At 41.4% G+C, this 23,747-nt stretch overlaps 1 protein-coding gene across 5 annotated transcripts in view; it reads left to right on the top strand.

The window, feature by feature from the left end:
- psip1a (PC4 and SFRS1 interacting protein 1a) overlaps positions 1-22,875 on the top strand; it is a 29,898-nt gene extending 7,023 nt beyond the window's left edge. The window contains exons 1-17 of one of the 5 annotated variants that reach the window (XM_082535484.1): positions 11,464-11,559; positions 12,204-12,293; positions 12,426-12,502; positions 12,855-12,993; positions 13,375-13,464; positions 13,807-13,905; positions 14,855-14,914; positions 15,052-15,112; positions 15,386-15,479; positions 15,689-15,860; positions 15,962-16,041; positions 16,140-16,195; positions 16,383-16,453; positions 16,979-17,080; positions 17,172-17,373; positions 19,985-20,081; positions 21,940-22,875. In XM_082535484.1, coding sequence (XP_082391610.1) covers positions 12,222-12,293; positions 12,426-12,502; positions 12,855-12,993; positions 13,375-13,464; positions 13,807-13,905; positions 14,855-14,914; positions 15,052-15,112; positions 15,386-15,479; positions 15,689-15,860; positions 15,962-16,041; positions 16,140-16,195; positions 16,383-16,453; positions 16,979-17,080; positions 17,172-17,373; positions 19,985-20,081; positions 21,940-21,970 — 1,503 coding nt within the window. In that variant the 5' untranslated portion in view covers positions 11,464-11,559; positions 12,204-12,221 and the 3' untranslated portion in view covers positions 21,971-22,875. Of the gene's footprint in view, positions 1-11,463; positions 11,560-11,649; positions 11,850-12,203; positions 12,294-12,425; positions 12,503-12,854; positions 12,994-13,374; positions 13,465-13,806; positions 13,906-14,854; positions 14,915-15,051; positions 15,113-15,385; positions 15,480-15,688; positions 15,861-15,961; positions 16,042-16,139; positions 16,196-16,382; positions 16,454-16,978; positions 17,081-17,171; positions 17,374-19,984; positions 20,082-21,939 lie in introns of those variants that run through there. The other 4 variants (XM_082535483.1, XM_082535482.1, XM_082535480.1 and 1 more) reach the window with 4 other exon arrangements.
- Positions 22,876-23,747: the final 872 nt, after the last annotated feature.

Genomic DNA, 23,747 nt, shown 5'->3' with positions numbered 1-23,747 from the left:
GCGTGAATACACTCCATTTTTCCAAAGTGGTGAATCTTTGCTTTTGAAGGCCTATCTGATTTCCAACCATTCATCCGTCCATCCATCCAGTGAGTGCTGGACCCAGTTCCAGCTGACTGGGTGAGAGGCAGGTTACACCCTGGACAGTACATCATAGTGCTTACAAAGAGAAAAGGTGAACCATTCATGCTAACATTCATATCTATGGCCAGCTTAGAATCATCAAATAAGTTAGCACGCATGCCTTTGCACCCTGTTACCTGCAGAAAGCCCTGAGACAGATTCAAACTCACAACCATCCTGCTTCAAGGCAAGTACCATGCGTCTCTCCTTTCCCGAGATGCTCTTTTTCCTTGAAGTCCTTAAAGCAAGACTTACCACTCAGGAACCATGCTGAAAAACCTCTGGGTGATTCTGTAGGCAGCTATTTCAAACATTATTTAAATTAACTTTAGTTTCTTTGGTCACTTGGATTTAAACACTACATATATAGATTAGTAAAATCTTACAACAAAAAATAAAAATGCTAAAAAGGTTTTTCTGCAAAACATAAACTCTCATGAGTTCTTTCACCCATATCTGTAGGTGCAAGTGATTAAACCTGATTTTCTTAAGCTTTCTGAAAGTTCAAATGTAATGCTGGCATTCAATCTAAATCATATTACAACAGGTGGACAAAAAACAAAGGAATATTTAGACTTTTGATATGCTGTAGATAAATCAGTTGATTAATTAATTCTGTTTATATTTGCACTGTACACCATCTCCCACCTTTTTGAGCAACCTTGATTTTCATTGAATTTTGAAATGTAGTCTAGTTTAGAGAGTGGAAATCCAAAATTCACTTCATCTGATAAGCGCTGTTGTCACTGGATGAGCACTGGGTTTGGTCCAGTGGTGCAGATATGGATGCAACAGCTCCCGTGGAGGCAGATCTCAAATTGGTCAGAGAGGAGGATCGATATCACCAGAAAGAGATCGAGAGAATGATGGGCATCCCAGGATACTCAGGGAAGTAAATTACATTAGAAAGTTAGACATTGATTCATGATGAAAACAGTAGAGAGGAGGGATAAAAACAGCCAAAGGGAGCCTTTTCCCCCCCAAGATGAGTCAAATCTTACATTTATGAACCCTCAAATTTGGATATATGAAATTATTGTTTGGGTTTTTTGTTTTTTATATAAACGATGTGTAGTTTTTCAGTCAAGGAATTTTAAACGGTAAGGTTCCTTTGGTTGTGACAAGTTGTGACAATTATAATTTGACTCAAAAGTCGCTAAAACACAGCACATGATTAAATATGTAAAACAATATTTGATAACTTTTTCTTTGAGATTATAGGAAGGTAGGAAAAATGATGTGCATTATCCAAATTATTTACTTCAGTATTTGTTTTGTTGAGGTTTTGTTTGTTTGTTGAGGTTTTGTGTATAATTTTAATATCTGGGGGGAAAAAATATTTCTTGGGCTCTTCTTATGATTTCTTTACAAAATCTTGTTGTCTAAGGTTAAGGTTAAAAAAATAAAAAATAATAGTATGTCAGAATTGTAGTTATGTACATGTGCTTCAATAAGTTAATAATTTAATATCATCAAGTCTGTCAAACCACCTTGAGGGCCACATTTTTCAACTCCAGAGTAAGTCTATCTGTGCTCCAGTTCCTTGACCCAAAGCTCCTCCTCTGGTCAGAGCTCACTGATAATGCATTTCTTTTTTAGAACAGTCTGCTGATGATCTTGATCTGCCTCCCTGTAGTCCACCATGAATACTATTCGCTGCCCACTTATTGTGTAATGTGACAGTGTAGATGTAGGTGACCAGTGGGTGGGCCCCGTGAGATCCAGCCCAGAGGTCAGCCGGTCACTGTCCCTACGAGGCAGCCCTGCCGTGGGTCACCTGCTGCCCGCTTTCCCCTCATTATTTATCTCTCCCTGGCAGTTCATTCCTCTTCCTGTCAAAGCCCCTCCTCTTCCATCTCCCCATTTTCTTCTCTCCTCTGCTGAGTTTGGCATCAGTCCTCCAATCCTTTCGCCAATACCGGCTACCCAGGCCAAGGTCCACTGAATCACCAACTCCTGTCTGGGTCATATGACATCGAGGTTCAGGGACCTTTCTTGTGATGATGGCCAGGCCACGGTCCTATATGTGAAAGTCCACTGTGCGAGTTGCTCTGTTTGGATGGCAGGGCTCCTCTCAGCGGCCCACGAGAGGGGTAATTACTTCCCCGCACTGGGCTTGGAACTGGACTCTTTGCCCCCTTGAGTCTCCGAGGACTGGCTGGGACGCGGCACCCCCTTTCATTAGGAGAACAGCTTATAGAGGGAAAGTCTCTGAAACAGACAAAGTGAAGGCCCTCCTTCGGCCGGTGATAAATTGGTTTGCCTCACAGGCGAGGTGTGAAGGGGGGGGTTGGCGAATGACACTCAGAGGACATGAAAAGGATGAGGAAGTCACAAATACAGTGCAGGAGAGGAGGGACTGTGCAGATAAAAATATCTTAGGTTGAAGGTACAGAAGGAAAGACATGGAAGAGCTGCTTTTTTAGCAAAGCAGGTCTGCTCTGGGCAGCGCTCATCATGCTGGGAAGCACACATCAAGGTCAGAACCCAAGTGGTGGGCATTAATATCAGTGTGGCGCATTAAAAAAAACTTCACAAGGAAAATAACTGTTGTCATCTTCTCTTGGTCACTTTTCTCAACTCCAGTTAGAGCATTTTATACCTTCCCCTACCTCCCAGTGATCATAGGCAGTATGAAGTGACATGGTGAGCTGAAAGAGGAGAGGGGTGAACGTGTAATTAGCAAGTGGTTTTATAAGAGTGCTCTTTGATTTATAATTCAGCATAGCAAGAACCCCTGCTACCCAGGGCTAGTGCTCCTCTGAATTAGCCCTGCGACTGGGAGACGTAGCAGCGAGGAGTGAGGAAGAACCTCACTAATTTGTGTTCTGTTGAGCTGGGTTTGAAAAAAGAAGAAGACGTGAGGTCCATACCTGGACATCGCATCGTAAGATACACCATAGAGGGGTTTAAGGATGAACTGCTATGTAGGCCTCTCACTCCCTGAGAGAGTGAGACTTGCAGAAAAGTTTAGCATCCCGAGCACTGCTAAATTGTGATGTGAATCTTACCCCACTGATCTGTGAGTGACAGCGTATTAATAAGGGCGATGCTACAGTTTTCAGGTAAAACTTGTGTATGAAGTTATTTTCTATGGGAATTGAGCAACATTATTCCCACTCTAACTGCGTCTTTGATAAGTGAGGCTTTTTTTGTCAGCAGTGGCCTCATTTTTTCCTCAGCTCTGCATGCTACATACTGGATTCTCTTTAGTTCCCCATGGGTCCAATGATCCCCAGATCATCTATATTCTGATGCCCTTATGAAGCTAATGTGCTGATTTTACGTTTTCAACCTGCCATGATCCCCCCCAATCCCCTCTGTTCCCTCCGTTTCCTCTTTCACACTCAAGCGAGGATCCGCTACCGCTTTGATCACAGTCCCCCGTTAATGGTTTAAAACGTCTCAATTCCTGACGATTGTTGGGGCCTCTGTGGTTTACTTTAAGCATTTCCCTATGCCCCCTGTCCAAATTCACTATTGCTAAATGAGGCACCCTTTCTCCCAAGCTTCCCATCCCTGCGCTGCTTTCAAGTTCCCCCGATTGGGTGCCGCAGCTGTAAGCCCTAGATTTTGTCTCCTCCATCTTTGTCAAGCCCATTTGCCAAATACAAAAAAGACCCAATAAGCTAGGTCTTCATTGCTGCTCTCCAAAGTAATCCCCAGATCTCCCACTCTCTCGAAAATCAATGCAAAGGTTGAGATGAGGTGAATCTCCCTTCTTTAACTCAGCGTGCTGGGAAGACTCTTATGATCACTTTTTTTTGTAATCGTCGTGCCTCCATGATGAAACTAATTGTCCTATTTCGTGCACTCCTCAGATTTGCAGCCTTGCGATTGTCCTTTATTGCCACGCTTAAAAAAACAGAGCAGCTGAAGACGCTGGCGTTAGTCGTAGATTAAGTCGGAGTCGAACTAAGTTTATTCGTTTGCGAGCACAGGACTCCGAAGCAAACTTTGAACAGCAAAGTGCTAACGACTGATGTGACAGAAAAGAATCGCTTAACTTAGCAAAGGAAAAACATTAAAGCGTGAGCCTCCCTGTTGAATGGCTGTCCTGTATTTTAACTGAGACATTTGAATAATTAACGTTCAGATAATGTTTAACCCTGGCACTGACATATTATCACCTATATAAGTCACCGTGTTCTGAGTGTGCAGCCCTGCTTCTGAATCCCAGTGCAGATTTCACTCTTCTTTTACCTCCAACCTTGCCCATCCGTCATTTGGTGTTGACTGGCACCGTCAATGGGTTCATCAAAGCCCCTCTGAAATTAACTGCCTGCTGCACGTGATGATGAGGACTGCAAAAGTGAACCAAACAAGTAAAGGCATATGGCTAATTTATGGTTAAGGGCACTGATAACCTATCAAGCTGAGGGAAAATCCACAGTCATTCCCTTTGGATTGCTTAGTATAAATAATAATTTTAGCATTCTGTTTGATTTATTATTAACACAAATGATCTGTACAGTGTCACCTGCCAATATTTTTACTGTTACTAATCAAGCTGTTTACTACCAAATAGATTTTGTCTTAAAAAAGTTCAAATCCAGCAGTTTACATTAATTATATTGATAATACAGAGAGTATGTTAGAAACTTAATGCAACAAGTGTTAGTACATCTTTCCATACTGACATTAATATCTTTCTGTCTTTCGTTGCTTTGTGTGTCAGCCTTTATTTTCCAATGAGGATTGTGCTGTTACACAAATTGTTGAGAGATGTTCTGCCGTTCTTTGGAGTCTGTTTTATAGCTGCTCTTTGCTGGAGGGGTTGTGTTGCTCCATCCTTATCTTTCAAATACTCCAAATGTGTTTTATTGGATTCAGGTCTTGTCCAGGTCATATTTATTTTTCTTTTATCATCTTTAGAAAGTCTCTTGTTTTTGCCAGTATGATTTGGATAGCTACCAGGCTTGAATATTTCGCTTTTGCTGAGCTTCACCATTTGGGGGGTTGTCTTTTCAGTCCCTATTTTTATTTATCCACATGATTTATATTGCCAACTATAAATGCTATCTCCTAACTCTGTGCTTAACTGCTGGAGTTATGCATTTATTGTATTAGACAGGTTTATGCAAAGCATTCTGGACCCATATGACCACACGAAGAGTGTGTTTCTTTCACGCTCTTCTAGAATGGCTACTCTTGTAATATTGTGGTAATAAAAAACAGTGTTTTATTTTCTATAGGAGGCTGTAGCTCAGGTGGCAGAGCAGGTCAGCCACTAATCAGAAGGTCGGTGGTTTGATCCCAGGCTGCTTCCTGGCTGCATGCCAAATATCCTTGGGCAAGATACTAACCCCGTGTTTGCCTACTGGTGGTGGTCAGAGGGGCCGGTGGCGCCAGTGTCCGGCAGCCTCGCCTCTGTCAGTGCGCCCCAGGTCTACAATGTAGCTTGCTATCGCCAGTGTGTGAATGTGTGTGTGAATGGGTGAATGACTGAATGTAGTGTGAAGCGCTTTGGGGTCCTTAAGGACTAGAAAAGCGCTATACAAATGCAGGCCATAGATGTTTTCCTCTGATAACCCCTGAATTTAATGCCACAGTTGTGCAGTGACGTTAACATGTTCTCCCTGTGAATCTGTATATTGTACCTTCCTCTCACAGTCCACAGACATGCATGTTCGGCTTTTTGACTATTTGGTATTTTATAACGTGCTTAAAGTGTTTTGAAAAAAAGGCTTTAGGAATGCATGGCTAAATGTTAAACGTGGCTTATAGTTTAACATGCTTTGGCTGGTCAATAGGACTAGAAAGGCAGAAAGGAAAGTGTCGGTCCATTTGCATTTACACTGTAGGTCATTCTCATTTTATACTGCCTGGCTGGAGGGTCCATATGCACAACACATGGAGACAGAATGAAAGCCCAAAAATGGATCTTTAATCTGAGTCAAATGCAGAAATGCTGGCAGTGAATGATGCAAGTGTGGGGCAGGCACCCCAGAAGGTCGTACACGAAAATTAAAAATGAGGAATAAAACAAACCACAAATTGGCAACACTAGAAAACAAGGTACACAAGAAAATGTGCAGAAAGCTGGACTAGTGCAAAACGGGTAGTGAATTGAGAGTGAAGCAGGTTTGGACAACTTATTTCCCTTAATAAAAGAAATAATCACTTAAAAACTGCATTATGTCTTCACTCTGGTTATCTTTGTTTATCTTTAAAATTTGTTTGATGACCTAAAGCATGTAAGTGTGTCAAATGCAAAAGGAGACTGAATGAGTGAATGAACACAGCTGTGGCACAAGAAGGGCGACAAACAGAATGAAGGCTAGAAGAAGACCGTAGTGACGTTCAAGATAATCAGGAGAAACAGGAAGTGACTAAACTCTACAAAATTATACTCATCACTGCTGAAGCCACGTTTCTAGGAAAGACAGACAATCAGACTTTTTTCTGTTCTTCTAGCAGTCTTATTTTCAACGTGGAGCCATGTTCCGCGTCAGTACATAGAAACTGGTCCATAACTGGTCATTTCAGTCATGTTCCTGTAAAATCAACTTACTGGAAATCACGGGCGCGATTAACCACAATTTTTTTTAAAATCTTGTGTCGGTAACCACAGGTAAATTCACTTTTGCTTAAAGTTTCTACTTTGTGGCTGTATTTTCCAAAAACATACCTTCAAAGTATTTCTTGTCAAAACCATGCCTTTATTGAGAGGTGATGCAATTTTCAATCAGTTAGGCAATCTTGCACATCAGTGTGCCCGTTTCTGTTACAGAGCAACACTAACATGTTTGGATAACACCTCAGCTCAGACACAAGCAGCCGTGGTTACACCAATCCAAACTGCTGCCTCTGCATCCGTGCGGTTTGGTTGAAAAAGAGGGGCTAGTGCTGGGACAGCAGAAATTCTGCCAGCTAGTCTTGGCTAATGTCAGCCTGATGGAGGCTCCAAACCAGTGGGGTGGGATGTACCACTACAACCCTCTGCCCTATGGTCTACCATTATAATTAATATGTTGTTGTATCAAAGTTGAAGCATTTGCCTCCAAAATGTCCTGCGCCCAGCCCCCTTATTAAAGACCTGACCTCCAAGCAGCTGAAGGTTGCTCTGCAAACTTGGCACACCCCCGAGCGAAAACATCTGCTTTCCTCACAGGCAGGACCGCCACGGACCCCACGTCTCAGCTGGTTCCCACAGCCCAGCGAGAGAGCCCTTCCCCTGTCCTCGCGCACTGACCCCCACATTTATAACCACACCCCCACCGCCACTGAGACCTCCTTAAGCCTTGGGCGCAGGCCTGGACCTCTCCATCACCTCGCCCCTCCCCTGTCCACATGTAGCACTGTGCCAGTGTGGTCACTTTACTGCTGAGAGGACTGCTCCTGTCTTGTTATCCCCGCATCAGAGCCTGTCGAGAGGAAGGGAGGGATGGAGGGATGAGAAGGAGGGCAGTCGTGGAGGGAGGGGGGAAGAAGGCATCTGCGCTGCTCCCACAAAGCGGCGACTGTTGGAACGCTGACAGAAGCATCTGTCATCCCCTGCCTTCACACATCCACCTGCTGTCCTAGTCCCTCACTCTTTCCATCTTCCTCCTTTGTTTCCTCCCACTTCCTCGCCACCTTCCTGCCTTTTTGAATGTTTTGGTGATTGTGTGGAGCTCTTGGGCGTCTCCTTTAGAAGTCCCATACTCTGAACACCCACTCATTCTCACTTTTAATGAATTAGAGCTTCAAGTGCGGGTCCAGACTGCATTAAATATGGCACCTGTGCTGGGAACTTTTCTTTTGTCTGGTGACTGCTTTCCACTGTACTTCTTCATCTCTAATCATCATAGGCTTTCTTTGCCAAGTCAGTGCCAAATTAAGCCATATTTATTAACAAATATTGCCACGGTGTTAATGAATGTACTGACCTGTCTTGTGACTACTTTATCATTCTCCAGTGGCACCCCGGCCGTTCCCCTAACATGCTGAAGGGTTGCCAGCAGTAAGGGGAAAGATGCCAATCCATGTGTATGACACACATACATACACATAGACACACACGCACACGCACATAAAAAGAAAGCACAAGCTCAAGGACACCATCATTCATTCAAGTCAGGAGAAGGTGCCCTTCAGATGATGCCACAGAGGAGTGTGCAAAAACCCAAATCGATGATTTCATCAAAGTTTGACTGGGAAAAACCTTTGTACATTTTCAACATTACTCGTACTTACACTGAAAGACAGAAGATAGTCTTGCTTGGCATTAAATTCTGCTCATTTCACTCCACACTATGGATTTTGGGGGTATTTGATTTGTTACAAAGGCTTTAAGAAGGGGGGGAAATGCAGCTTGTACAGATTTGGCAATCTGGAGCTACAAACCTGACAGACGTGGACTCTAATTTTTGTCTTAGCAGCTTATCTATATATTAGGGATAGGTTTAGTCAAACAACCAATGTGCACACGCCTTCAGATACAAGCACAAAAAGCTTGATTGCACATGAAATATGCACGAGCTTAACCAACTTGCACAGAACAGAAGTTTTATTGTGTAGATTTAAACTTTTTTAATTAATGTAATTTTAAATCTAAATGCAAACTATTCCGATGTTTTATGATACTCTACTGGAACACGTTGTTTTCTTAAAGCTATTTTTTTAAAACCCCCATAAGAGGATTTTGTGGCTCTGCTCCCACTTTTGTCCTCTGATTTCAGCTACACAGCCACTGAACAATTATTCAGATCTTTTAATTGAGTAAAAGTGGAAACACCACAGTATGAAATCACTTCATTAGAAGTAAAAGTCCTCCTCGGAAAATGGAACTCAAGTAAAAGCTGATTTTATTTTTTTGCAAAATGTGCTCAGATAAATACGAGATATAGTGCAGTTACAGAGCATGCACACACCTGTGAGAGACAGCACTAAGACGATAAAAGCTGGACTGGTTAAGTAGTGGTGTGGCTAATGGGGTGAAGAGAACAGGTGTATTGGCAAGTGTGACTGAAAGTAGTGGAAAAGTCTGAGGCCATCTAGTGGCTGGCTAAAAAAAACAGGTCTAGAAAGTGTTGGAGGGGGGCATGAACCTGGTGGGGGGAGTTGGAGGCAGGGACAGGGGCAGGAATCCTGTCTGAGCTAAGTCAGCTGTTTCATACGCTGCTGGCTTCATGTTTTTAAAATGACATTTTATGTATAAAATATTAATCCATGAAATTCAAAACATTTTTTTCAAATACAAAACCTTATTGCCAGCATACATTTTTATGGCATTTGTGATTTTATTATTTTTGCCTTCCATGGGTTTTGCATTATGTTTTTTCCAACACAGTTGGAAACACAGTTAACTCATAATAGAACAAAGTGTTCTTTTTTCCATGGTTGCGATTGCACTGCTTAATATAAGGTAAGGCTTCATGGACTTTGTTTTTCTTTGCAGGGAACCTTTCTGAACACCTGCTTCCTTTATTTGGAAAACTAACATAAAGTGCCCTAACATCAGAGCTCACCTGAGAGTCAGACTTTTACCTTTTTGGTGTCTGTGTGTGCTAGTTAAGCAGCTCCATTTGTCTGTGGCAGCTCTGTGGCTCTAAATGCTGCACAGCTTCCATGAAGTCCAGCTGTCTCCTTTCTAGGCTGTCTCATTGTCATGGCGGTCCAGAGGACGGCACTAATGTAGGGAGGTGATTTTGAATGGCAGTGGTCATATATAAAGTAGCTTCCCTCAGCATGAGCGAGGACGCCGCGAAGAAGAGAGGCAGGTTAACAAATGAGTGAGGAAGGATTGCAGGACTTTGTGGCCCTCAGAGACAAAGTGGGTTGGGATGTTCTGCCAACTCCTCGTCTGGCAGGGTGAAGGATACACATTCACGTCCATGCACATGCACACATCTTGTCATCTCTCTATACCTTCATCCCCGGGCCTCTGCCATAGCCGTGTGTCTAAGCAGGAACCCCACTAAGCTGGCTGGGATCCAACTCTAAGGTCTCTCACCTCACAGGCTGGGCAGGGGGCCTGGTAGCTCCTGTGAGTTATTCCTGGGCATGGACCTGGGTTCCACCTCGTTCTCTTCTCCTTTTTTCTCATCCACCCTCCTCTGGCCCACACTGGCCTCCTCTTCTCACTTATCCCCCTCTCTGGGACTAAGTGGCTGGTGCATCTGTCCTTCAACTATCAGCATCTTCTATTGTCTTGATAATACACACAAGCACACACACTTAGATTTATGTACACTTGTGTATCTGTATGGCCACAAGTGCTAAGGTCACCTTCATTTACCTACAACATTTGAGGTCTTATAGTAGTATAAAGTGCTTCAGAGCCTTGTGGATGACTTATGGAAAGATATTTTTATTAGTTTGATAACTTTTCCTACAGTACATTTCAGCCTGTATATAAAACATGGAGGAACAAAGAAGAGAATATTTACATTTGTGAGAAAAGCTGATGCAATAATAGGCTACATTTATATAGTCATATGAGTGTGTTTTATATATGTCTGTGTCTGTGAATATTGCCTGTAGCCAACTTTAGAAATAGGTAAATATGCTACTCTCCAGTGTTTTATCACTCTTAATTAAACTGCCTTTGTATAATAGTGAGGTCCAAAAACTAATTTCAGAAGCTTTTGGTCAGACAGAGCACATCTGAAGACTTGCATTAAGAGCCACGAAATTAATAAGGAGATTTAAGCAGCTAACTAATCAATTAAGAGAACAATCTGGGCATCAACTGATAAGAAAATAGCAGTTATAACTCTAAGATTAGTTAGTAAAACAGATGAGCTTGAAACTCTAAAAAAGAGATTCCAGTGTCCATTGGTAGTTTGCAATATGCACTGTAGTATTGAACTCCTCATAATACCAGGAACCGAAATTTTTTTCATGGGAGTGTAATAAAATGAAGACCACACATAAGTATTTTACTGTAATAATTACAAACTCAGGACTGCGTTCAGTCAATGTGTTATACCTAGATTTGTCCACTAGATGTCACTAAATACAAACCAAATTGAGTCGGGACGTCAGCCATCATATTCCAAGTGATTACCACATCAAGCACAGGCTTTTGCACCTCGTGATGCTGGTTTACAATAAAATGAGAAAATTAAAGGCCTTTTTTGTCTCTCAGGTAATATTGCATTAAAAATAAGATTAAAATATGCCATCCCTGTATGAGAGATAGATGGCATCCGCAGCATCAGGACCAGCTGCCGACCTCCCACTCTGACTCTCATGTCCCAGGAACATGTACTGAGCGATCAGACTGTTGGATCAGAATTAACACTGAATGTAAATGTTTAGAATTCTTGTATCTTTCCTTAGTCCGACCCTTATAAGTTTCCATAGTTACAACTTTGAGCGTCAGCGCTTATCGGTTTAAGCTTTTATATAAAAGCGCATGCGCAGACGTTAACACCTACTAAAGCTGCATCCATCCCAACTGGGTACTAGCGTTATTACCCCTCAAATACATGCTGCACAAGACTCCAGGTAATCATCACAAGCATTTGGCGTTTATTTAATTATTGTAATGGGTTGAGCTCGATTTGATACACAGAGAAAAACCCAGGTAGTGGCTTTTAATTAAAATCGACTCCCCCCGAACTGCACTGTATTGGTACAGTCTATTGACGTCCTGCGCGGGAGCGGAAAACGTGCATCCGAGTGTGCGGAAAAGGAAAAGAGCAGGTTGTTTTCTTTATAACAATTCTGATATACTATCGATTTTTCGAACCGCAGCAAATAGCCTGCTTCCCCGCGGAAGTCTCTAAACGCTAGAGGTCAGTGGAAGAAGCTGTTTTGTTAGCAATTAATGGCTAAACGCTAGCTAGCGTGTGTGTTTGTTGACGAAGCGTTTCGCTTTGCTTGCATCGCTCGCGCGTGTTAATACACCGGGCTTTCACTTGTTTTAGCCAGTGATAAGATTAGCATGAACACATCAAACAAATCCATATAATATACGGCTGTTTTATCACAGCAAACGTGACTGTCATATTTGAATGAACTCCGGACTCCAGAGGATGTTGGTTGTGGTTAGGGGAGGGGCATTGAATGAGGGTTTCCCATTGGTGAGAAGACACATCACAATGTGGTACATTATATTGATGCAAGATTAAATTTACTGATTTTTCCAGCTTGGTGATACGTCCAACATGACTCGAGATTGGAAACCTGGCGATCTGATTTTTGCCAAGATGAAGGGTTATCCACACTGGCCTGCAAGAGTAAGTGCGATGCTTATATTGTGGAAAGACATACAAATAAGGCAGATCGTGTGCAAACAAGCACCCAGGCAAATAAGCCACTACCATTTACAGCTGTAAGCAAACACCTGCTTTTTCTTATGTCTTTGCCAGATCGATGAAGTACCCGATGGTGCAGTGAAGCCATCCAACGTCAAGTTTCCTATTTTCTTCTTTGGCACCCATGAAACGTTAGTAACAGGCAGCTTGACACCTCCTTCAGTTTGATGTACTTACGGTGTTCTGCATGTTTCATTTGGTCTGAGTGATCTGAAGAGATTCAACTGGGTAAACTTGTTGAAGATCTTTACAGAGGTTTCACATGAGGCTGACTCAAAACTGTAGAAGGATACATGTGACATTTTCATTGTATTTATGAGTCATTGGAATGACCGGAAGGTGACTTCAGTGGTTATGGAAGTACATTTTGTTATTTTTTAAAAAATTTTTAGAGACCTGTCAGTCCTAGCAGTGCATGTACTTACCGGACTTTATACTACACAGCAAAAAAAGTATTAAATATACAAACATCTTTTTCTGCAGTGCATTTCTTGGCCCCAAAGACATTTTTCCATACCTCCCTAACAAAGAGAAGTATGCCAAGCCTAACAAGAGAAAAGGATTCAATGAAGGATTGTGGGAGATTGAGAACAACCCAAAAGTGGAGCTTACTGCACCCAAGGTATATCCTCCTCTTTTCTTTTCTTTTTTGTCTTCTCCAAAATCTGTCCCAGTATTTGTCCTGCAGACATCAGGGCATTGGGATTGAATATACATTATAAAACTTGTTGCCCGGCTTTCTGTTTTGCTGACAAACATAAGTGGGCACCAGTTTGCATTCAGAGCATTTAGCCTTTAGCTACCTAAAAACTCAAGTATGGTTTGTTTACAGGAATAGTTTGGGTCATATTTGTTTAACTTCAAAGAAATTACCTGTTTCCTGCCGCCCTGTTCGGATCATCTGACATTACTGAATGTGCACAGCTACTTCTGAGCCCTGTTCGTCTTGTGTTTCTTTTGCCCAGTTTAATTTAACCAAATTCCTTTTTGTTTGTATTTGAAGCCGGTTCCCCCTCAGTCTTTTGGTGAGAAGGATTCAGACAGCAGTCCAGAAGGAGAAGAGGATGCAGATGACAAGGTGATCAAAGCCAAAGTAAGTTTTTCTCTTCAGATCCCCCTCTGCAGACTGTATTTCACTTCACTGCACTCACCTTCTGCTCGTTTGTCCCTGTGTCACCAGCTTCTATCCTTTTGTTTATTTATTTGTTTTTTTGCTAGCCCTCAAGTCTTCCTCTTGCCTTCTTTATGATGAAAACCATATGACTGCAGCCAAAGCTTCACAGATTATTTGCTATTCTTTGATAACTGCTTCAGAGGCTTTTATGCCAACAGTTGTGTGTGTGTGCAGCAGAAGAATACTCGCTAACTTTTCTCCCTTTTAAGACTCGTTCACCCCACCACGCTGCGTCCTATGCTGTGTCTTGGGTGCATTCAGGTTCCAGGAAGTGAGGCTGAGCAGGAGAATGAGAATGAGGAGGAGGAGGAGGAGGAGGAAGGGTCTCTGATCTCTGAGCAGGGTCATCAGGACCAGGATGTACGTACTTTGCATGTTGTGACGCCCTAAAGCGGTGCAGGTTATTCTGTTCTCCTTGGGAAAAGCATGTGACACCTGGTGCTTTTATTTAATTGGTCGAGTTTTTGGTTTGTTTGTTTGTTTTCCTGTTTGACTCAAAATTCTTGTCGTTGGCCACAAAACTTCCCCGGTGCTGGACGTTTCGATTGGAGAGCCTGGTGTGGGTTTTGCTGTTTTTAATGATTTTGAGGTGATCGCTGATTTAGAAACTGATAGGTTTCTAAGAAAGCAGTCTGTTTGTTTTCACTAGATGAAATAATAATAATAATAAGCTCAGGTAAGGTCAAAGCTACCAGTGGAAATGGCTGTAGATCTAATCTGTCTTCATTCAAGACCCAGTTCTGTGTGCGGCTATAAAGAAAACACAAAAGTGTAATTTCTTCTTCGTCTCTTTCCACCTCTGACGTCCTGCTGCAGCGCTTTGCATTTCCTGCTTTTTCCTATCCATATAATGCACAAGTACTGTTTTCAATCAGTTAATGGTATTTTATTTTGCATGGCTTTCTGTGTACCTTGGAGAAAGGTAAGTCAGGACTCATAATTAAATTAAATTAAAATACATTATTTTACTATGACATTCTTCCTGCTGTGACTGCTCACAAGTTGTCCTATTTCTTTAATAAATACTGATTCATACTGAAGTTTTCATACCCCAACAGAGTGTAGTATTTCAGGTATACCCTAGATGGTGCCACTGACACCCCCTCCCCCACTACCATCACAACCACCACCAAAGTCAAAGACAGATTGATGCTTTCTTTTTTTTTTTTTTTTTTTAAATCGGGGAGGACATTTACCTGCTCATTCTCTTACTGCTACAGCTTTCCTTCTTATGTTAATGAGATAACAAAGAAAGCTCAAATTTGATGTGCGTTCTGATTAAAATAACTGGATGTGTCAATAATTTTAGGACTCTGCTCAGAAAGAATCACCAGATGTACCTAAACCCAAGCGAGGAAGAAAGAAAAAGGTTGGCACTGGCTATTAATTTGTTTAGTTTAAAAGAAAAAGTATAATAACAATAAATTATAGTTTTTTTTGTTTTTGTTTATTAATTGGTCTTTAGTACTTTGTTTTTAAATTATTTTATTTCTTCCTGAATTTCAGAGTGATGCTGACCAGGAGAATGACAAAGATGATGTACCAGCAAGTCCTGTTAGTCCCACCGGTAGGCTGTTTGTTTTGTGGTGCTGGTATGATAATCACGTAGGAGCAATGAGAAGTTAATAAATCAGAAGCTCATATTCATGACAATACATCTAATACACAGGAACGAGGTGGGAATATACCCATTACAGCTTGTAGCCTGTATGATATATACATTAAAGTTACTGGCAACTGTTAACAATGCATTATTATAGGACTGGACAGCTGTCCTTCATAACTTCTGCATATGATCAAAATGAATCGTGCGTCTGTGTGTCTCCATTCATGTGATTAGGTGGAGAAGGCCCTAAGCGAAGAGGCAGGAAGCCCAAGAGTGAGAAGTTGCTTTTGCTTCAGCAGCAGGAACAGCAAGGCTCCGGCAGTGAAATGTAACTACATGATTATCAACAGACACCGTACAAAATTCACGCAGACACAGAAGCTTCATGCTTTCTTTGCACAGTTTCTGCAGTGGCTCTTTGATGCTCTTCAGCCTGCATAAGGGCCAGATCCTGAAACCCCGATTTCACTGGAATGTTAAAAGCCAAATCGGCCCAGCAGTATAAAAACGGCATTTTTCTCTTTCTTTTTTATTTAGGGAGATTGGAGAGTCAGACAAAAAGCGAAAGAGGACAACAGAGGACAAGACCCAAAGTGGAGAGGAAGAGAAGAGGAGGAAGAAGGAAGGAAAGGACACAGAAGTAAAGGAGCCTGAAGCTAAGAAGAAGAAGTCCAAGGATGACAGTTCCTCTGGCTCTGACGATGAAGAGGCAAGTATCTATGCAATTAGACTCTCCCACTGCCATCATTGTTTCTGAAAGAGGTGTCATAAAAACATGCTTTTGAGTACCTTAATCTCTCTTAATCTCAGAAAAATAAAGGCAGAAAGAAACAGCAAAATGCAGATGTGGACAAAGATGTGCGGCGGCGGAAAGCTGATGAATTGAGAGAGTACGTTTATACACAGTAGTCATCAGAAGCTCAGAGCAAATGATAAAATGTAATCCTGGATAGAGTTATGACATGTTGCATTTATTGCTATCTCATAGACCAGGTAGAGATGAAGAGAAGAAAAATGAAGAGAGGACAGGAGCCAAGAAAAAAGGTAATTTTGGCGGTCAAAACAAAAAACATATATATTCATATTTTTGTGGCAAGCTAAAAGTCAATTGTAGGTGCAAAAAGATTTTAGTGACCAATCAAAATATTTTTTATTTATATTTCAGTACAGTTTTTTAAAAGTAGTTATTTAAGAATAATCATGTTTTCTTCCCTTTTCTTTCTTCACTTAGAAATGTCAACTGACTTGAAACTGCAGAGACTGCACAGTGAAATCAAAATTTCACTGAAAATTGACAACCCTGTAAGTTCACATCACTCAAATCTTACATGTTACTCAGTCCACATTTCTCTTCTGACAACTTTATGAATCAGTGTTCTCCTGCACTGAGCTGATGAAGACAAAAGGTGTTAAACCCGTCAATGCTTCATCTAAAGGATCCATCAAAGACTAAAATAGTATTTACCCATAGACGCATACTTTTCTCATTGTGGTTTTATTGCACTGTTTAAATTATGCCAGAATGCTTGGACTCTTATGTGGGTACCTTAAGGTTAAGAATAAGCCTGCTACTCCATCCTTGTTAATGCGCTCCTTGCATTATTCAGTCCGTCGGGGCTCAGATCTGCACATGAGCTTTTACTTTAGTTCACTCAGTTTTAACTGGGCTGTGGGAAAACATAACTGGCATTTTTCCTCCTATTTTTACCCCTCATTATAATGCTGATGTGGTATTGGCATCACCTCAAATTGATACCATAGGTGTATCTTCTAAAAATCTGTATTTTTTCCATGTGATCTGTATTTTTCCCTGTCTCTTGTCACTAGGATGTGAAGAAGTGTCTGGATGCATTAGATGAGATTGGTGCCCTTCAGGTCACAACCCAGCATCTGCAGAAACACAGCGAACTCATCGCCACGCTCAAAAAGGTAACAGCATGAAGGAGTCTTATTTTGGATGCATTCTGCATCAGCGTTATTTCATGAGTGGTAATGCCTTCCTTATTTGTTCGTGTCCTAGATTCGCAGATTCAAAGCAAGCCAGGATATCATGGACAAGGCCACCATGTTGTACAATAAGTTTAAGAGCATGTTTCTGGTTGGAGAGGGTGACTGTGTGCTCAGCCAGGTGCTGAACAAATCTTTAGCTGAACAACGGCAGCACGAAGAAGCAAAGAAAGGAGCGCTGAAGAGGGTTGAACAAGCCAAAGAAAATAATTCGGGTACAGATCATCACATTCTTTCTTTCTACCTTTACAGTAGCTGTTTAGCATGCATGGGCCTATATATTTTTGGACACTTGCAAAATGTATTTTGCAAAAATGTTGCATCAAAGCAGAGACAATCTTATTATGTTGTGATTGCAGCCATTCCTGGACTTTGTGAATGCTACCATGGTTGTGTGTGTTTCATTTTTGTATTTTAGCCTTGTTGTGCTGGGTGGGAGATGAGCACAGCTTTTTAAGATAGACCACAACCATTATCAATACATGATCTAACATTTCACTAACTGTCTTCCCTTGGAGCATATTTCTCTTACTTTTGTGCTCTGTTTAAGAACTACCATTTTATCTAAGAGCTTTCATAAGGGGTATGTGTTTTGTGAATAACTTTGATCTTTATCAGATTATAATCTTAATCTTGAGGGATTCTGTTGAAATATAATTCTAAGAACTTTGACACCAGCAGCTCCTTGTACTTGGAAGCTTTATATATGGTCCTTGGAGCTTGTATATTTTTTCCTGTATTATGCCACTGACATTGTATTAGAAAATCTGCCTGAGGTGTCAGTTATTTAGGGTTCTGTCTTTGTAGTTCAGGGGAGCCGATCAAAGGTTTATGAGTGAGTCAAAGAGTCAACGACTCACTGTGGTTTAACAGCTCCTCACCACATTAACTGTCAATGCAGACATTGGTATTAAAGCTGGTATAACTGCAGCATGTGAGCTCAGTGAGAGAGGTTTTCCACTTGACTGGTGCCAATAAAAGTTTACCTTAATTGGAGGTCTTATCCATGCACGCCTCGACTTGGTTTTTCGGGGCGTTTTCCAGTAGGTGATAGTACCTGCTACCAGGCACTTTTTTACTACCTACTCAGCCAGAGTTCACAGTGATCTGAAAATGTGATGTCAACAGACTGCACACCACTGATTGGCTAGTCAACTCAATAAATTACTCAATAAATCACAAGAGTTTCTCCCACATGAAAATCAACATGAGGGGAAATGGTGTCATAAAAAAACACCACTGTGGTCCTCGAGTCTGACAAAAAGCCATAAACTGAGCAGCCGGTATACCATCGCCTTGACGTCCCCCTTTGTTTTGGCGTTCTTGCAAATGACATCACGGGACTGTCAGCTGATATAACAACCCCACGGATATTAGGTGGTGCTCGGTTGTCATGAAAAACGACCAAAACCGAGTCAAGTCGAGCCAAATAGCCCAATATGATGGCTGCTCTCCATCCAGTGATTTGCAGGATTGTAATGATTCTTTAGGACTGATGATGCAGATCTGTTTCCCTGCTGCGGAGCACCACACACAGCTCCTGGATGGAACATTTCACAATAAATCAAGAACATCACTGATTCCTAAACAGAGGTGCAGTGCATACAATGATAAAGTTACAGAGTGATATGAAGATATTTTGACCTGTTTTCATTTACCAAAATATGCCAGACTGGCAAACAGGCACAGATGCTAAAAAGCATGTTTCTACAGAAAGTAATGCACATTTATTATGGGTTGATACAGATGGTATGTAAAAGGTCTGAAAAGTGAAGTCTCTGTGCAGGTGCCTTAAACCTGCATTTGCTGGCCACCAGGAGCCGACTCCTCTGGCTTCAAGGAAAACAACCCTCGCCTCCCATTCTCAATGACTAATGACTGCCCCGATGAGATGATTTTAGTCCCTGGTTTGGAATCTTGTTTATTACAATGTGACAGTCATTTAGGAAATTATGGTCCCCCACTGAACTTTAGAACAAGAATGAAACAAGATTGCTAGTTGGAGAGTGTGCAGTGTCCCTCAGATACTTGTGACATATGCTTTTAAAACACTAAGATGGCAAAGGCTAAAGAACTCAGATCAGGGTTTCTCAAGACAATGTCACTAACCAGTAGGTGTAGTCATGGTAGCTGCATCCATCCTTTATATACAGTATGTTGTCTGATGGATTTTATTCTTATAACGGTGAGTAGGAGAAAGTTTTTATCAAATTGTGTGGAAATGGCAGAAATAACAGAAAATGTCAGTTTTCTGTCAGTTAAGGCAACACAGATCTCTTTCCATTACGTTAAGCAGAAGGTTTGCGCTTACTACGTATTCAGCCTTTAAGGGCGTGACTGAGCCCTGGGCACAAGCTAGTGATGATGGTAACTGGTATATGGAAATAAGATACCTATAAGCTATTTTGATGACTGCAAGGGAATACAGTAACAGAAATGGGATAAAGTTTTCTGCTCATTATTTTAAATTCATTTTGAACTTCTAACACACTTATAAATACCAGTAAACAGAAACAGTGATCCTCTGCTATCAGCTTCTTCTCCCCTTCCCAGGGGGACATCACAGGATCAGTGTGGTTTGCATCCTTTCCAGAAAAACTAACCTTAATTACCGCATCCTTGCTTGAAAATACAGTACTACTATCAAAATGTGTGCCTTTTATGAAAGGTCTTTTTTTTAAAGTGCATAGCATGTCAAATGGATAGAAAATCGTATTTATTTTTGTAAGATCCTGACCGGTCATGTGCCATCACATGCTCCTGTCATGGCTCAGGTTGTGCAGCGATGACTCTGTTTGACTCAGCCTGTGCGTCTCTGCCGAACAGACAAAGTGACAAATGGTGATGTCGGCCCCGACGAGAAGAAGCAGGAGATGGAGAGAGAGAGGCTTCCCGAAGATGCTTCAGCAGGAGAGAATCAAAGGTAGCTTTGAGAACACAAGCTTGATTGTGATCCTCCTGCATGCTTGATGGCCTCAACAGAAACTGTCAGTGTAAATCAGTTGAACCCATTAGTGCTGGTTATATAACTCCAATTCATAATGTATACATAGTTTTCAGGGCAGTGCCACACATGTGGGTTGTTAACTTTTTCCCCCTCTTGGTCTATTATACAAAAGGTCATCCTGGAAGGTGCTGTGTGATACCTGCCCACTCCCACCTCGTCTTTGAGGTTCATACAAGTCACAAAATCAATGAAGGAAATAAAGCCTTTAGAGCTTATTTTGTTATGTGCTGATTTGATAAAGTTTTCTTACTTCCATTAACAGAATCAAGGCCCTTGCCTCCTGCTCATGACTTAAAGTAGGCATTTGAAAATGCATTCAAATATTTAAGAGATTTGATGTTAAAGGGGACTGGAACTTCTGTTCCTATGTTTCTGTTTTGTTTTTGTTTTTTTAAATAAAGAGCATTAGTAAAATATAACATTGAAATTCAGTTTCTCAAATACACTGTAGCTCTTGATCATCACAGTCTAACACAGAGTCAGTTAAACTGCAGGGATTTCAGTCTGTCCAGTTAGGAAGGATCAAGCACTGTGATTTCATCTGCTTTGGTGCAAATTAAATACAGGTGCACTGGAAAATAGAATAGAATAGCCTTTATTGTCATTGTACAGAGTACAACGAAATTGGAGTGCCACTCCCTTGGTGCAAGTTTCAATAATAAATATAAATGTAAAATATAAAAAGTACAAAAAAAACAATCGTAAGTACTCAGACAATAGTATGTACAATATATACAGGATAGCAGCATTAATATAATGACAGTATGAATAGCAGCATAATATAATGACAGTGACGGTATGGAATAGGTTCAATTGTTTTTGTGCTTATTTACTACGGTGGTAGCTCTGGGAAAGAAGCTATCCCTGAATCTGTTTGTCCTGGTTTTATGTGACCTGTACCGTCGGCCTGACGGTAATAGTTCAAACAGTTGGTTGCTGGGGTGAGAGTGGTCCTTGATGATATTGCCAGCTCTGCTGAGGTACCGAGAGTTTGCAGTGACCTCCAGGCTGGGCAGAGAGCAGCCAGTGATCTTCTGGGCTGTGTTGATGACCCTCTGCAGTACTTTCCTGTTCGCAGCTGAGCACCCTGCATACCATGTTATTATGCCGTACGTTAGGATGCTCTCTATGGTGGCTCTGTAAAATGTCACCAGCAGCCTCTCCTCCAGGTTGTTCCTCCTGAGCACTCTCAGAAAGTGGAGACGCTGCTGGGCCTTTTTAACCACCGCCGTAGTATTTGCAGTCCAGGAGAGGTCATCAGAGATCTGCACGCCCAGAAACCTCATGGAGTGTACCCTCTCTGCACAGTTCCCGTGAATGTAAAGTGGGGCCGGGTCTGCTCTGCCCTTCCTCAAGTCCAAGATAAGTTCTTTAGTTTTCGTGGTGTTCAGTTGGAGGTTGTTAACTGAACACCACTCAGTCAGTCTGTTGACCTCATCTCTGTAGTCCGACTCATCCCCCCTTGAGATGAGTCCAACCACTGTGGTGTCATCCGCGAACTTTATGATGGTGTTTGAGAGAAGAAACAACAAACAGCATCCCCAGGCACATGTATGATTTTGAATCTAGCCTTCACAAGGGTTGATGATTTTAGTTTCCATTGATTGTGCACAAGTGCTACATGAGCCATACATGTTAGAAGGATAACGTTTGGTCTTCCAAGGATTTTTACTAAAAATAAATGAGTAAATATAAAATATCAAGACTTTATCCTCACTATTTTTTAATGAACTGTTTTAACCTTTATCCCTTTATTCTTTATTTTGGACTGTAGTGCCCCGAAAACTCAGGAGGAGTCCACTTGAGTGTCTTGCAGGCCTGAAGAAGGGAGATTTGCTGCTGTAAAACTGGGCTGATCACGTGAGATCTCGTGCCCAGTTTGTGACTGATGACAACCACTGGTTACCAGTTTAATTGATTTGTTGTTGTTTTTCTGCATTGCTGCTGCTGAAAGCTTTCATCAGCCCAACTCCAGGATCGCGACTGAGTGCATATATTTTATTTTTATGCTGTCTGTAATCTTTAACTTCTAGACACCTTCTGCTTAGATGCATCTGTTTGAGTAGTGACACGACTTGTAAATCTGCAACCTTGAGTTTGTCAAACTTTAACGAGGATGGGAGAGAGTTAGTGCGGGAACCATCTGGGGGAGGTGTGGGGGGGGGGTGGTTCAGCTGGTGGAGATGGTTTTGATTGTTGGAGCATTTACTGATTCGACAGGTGGATCTTAGCCTCAATTATGGGAAATACAGACGATTATCTGTAGGTAGAAGCACCTTGAAAATGTCTAATAGCAGTAGATGTGTTAACTCTGTAAAGCGTGTTTCATACATGTCCACTTCAGATGCACGAAAACATAATTGTGGAGATTGCCAAAGTTTCTAGCCAAGAAAATGCTTTAATTTCTAGTCAGCGCCTGTTTTAGGTTTTTCTTTTTTTGTTTTTTACATAGATGTAAATAAGAGTATTTTTGTGCCTGTCTGATGACCTGTTTCAGCATCCAATAACAAAGTGGTAGCTGTAATACAACTGTAGTTTTTAAAGCTGATAGCACAGATATTGTGTGATAATATTAAACAAAGATTAGTCCACTTTCTGTCATCTGGATTTTTCTTAGATTTTTTCTTTTTGCCTGTTTAACCATAGCGGTTATTGTTGTTCTGTTGCTGCCATTTAAAAAAAGAAAAATCAAATAAACATGTTGAACTTGGATTGTGCGCTTTTTTTCTTGGTAAACCAATGGATGTGTTAGCTGATTGTGTTTGACTGTGTTTGTGTTTGTAAGAGTCACTCAAAGCCGAAAGGCTTCATCAAAAGCTTAGAAGTACTGTGTAAAAGTCTTGAGCCATCCTTCATTTCTTAATATTTTTGCTAGAAAAATGGGACAAAACTGCAGTGATTTATTCAAATGTGTACAAAAATACATGAAGGAATAGTATATCCTCCTGAGAATCCCCAAACATTGATTCTGTTCATCTGGGCTTTAATCAATGGTCATGAGAATTTGTATATTAAGGATCAAGGAACTGACCTCCCAGCCCATTGTTGACTTATTTGAGCAACCCTACTAAGTCCTGATGTACTAAATGGAGGACATACAGGGTGTTCCATTGATATCTCATGTGTTTGGGTGGACTCCTTTAGCTCCAGAGAAGGAAAATCACAAAAAGTTCAATGGGAAGATTGTTTTTTCCTCAGTTCTCAGGAGGATATAAGGCAAAAAGTTCTTAAAATTCCAACAACCCTAAAGTCAATAGTTTAGGTTTAGTTACCTTTATTCTTCAACAAAGCCTGAACTCTCTTAGGCAAGCATTTATCTAATTTCTTTAAGTAGTCTTCAGGAATAGTTCTGAGGTCTGGGCTCTGGGGAGGCCAATCCATGACCGATAGTTTTCCATTGTTTTTCAGTCCAGGTATGTTTTTTACTGCTTTAGCAGTGTTTGGGATCATTGTCCTACTGAAAGACTTACCTCCGTCAATGTACCTCCGTACATGATACGTACATGACACTGAATTTCAGTCCAGTTATTGTGCAGTTTAGCATACCTCTACCTTTTTCTCTTAAGGATGCCTTCTTGACAG

The sequence above is a fragment of the Aulonocara stuartgranti genome, assembly GCF_965226115.1.
Source record: "Aulonocara stuartgranti genome assembly, chromosome: 6".
NCBI classification, from domain to species: domain Eukaryota; kingdom Metazoa; phylum Chordata; class Actinopteri; order Cichliformes; family Cichlidae; genus Aulonocara; species Aulonocara stuartgranti.
This window is presented reverse-complemented; position numbering and strand designations above follow the sequence as displayed.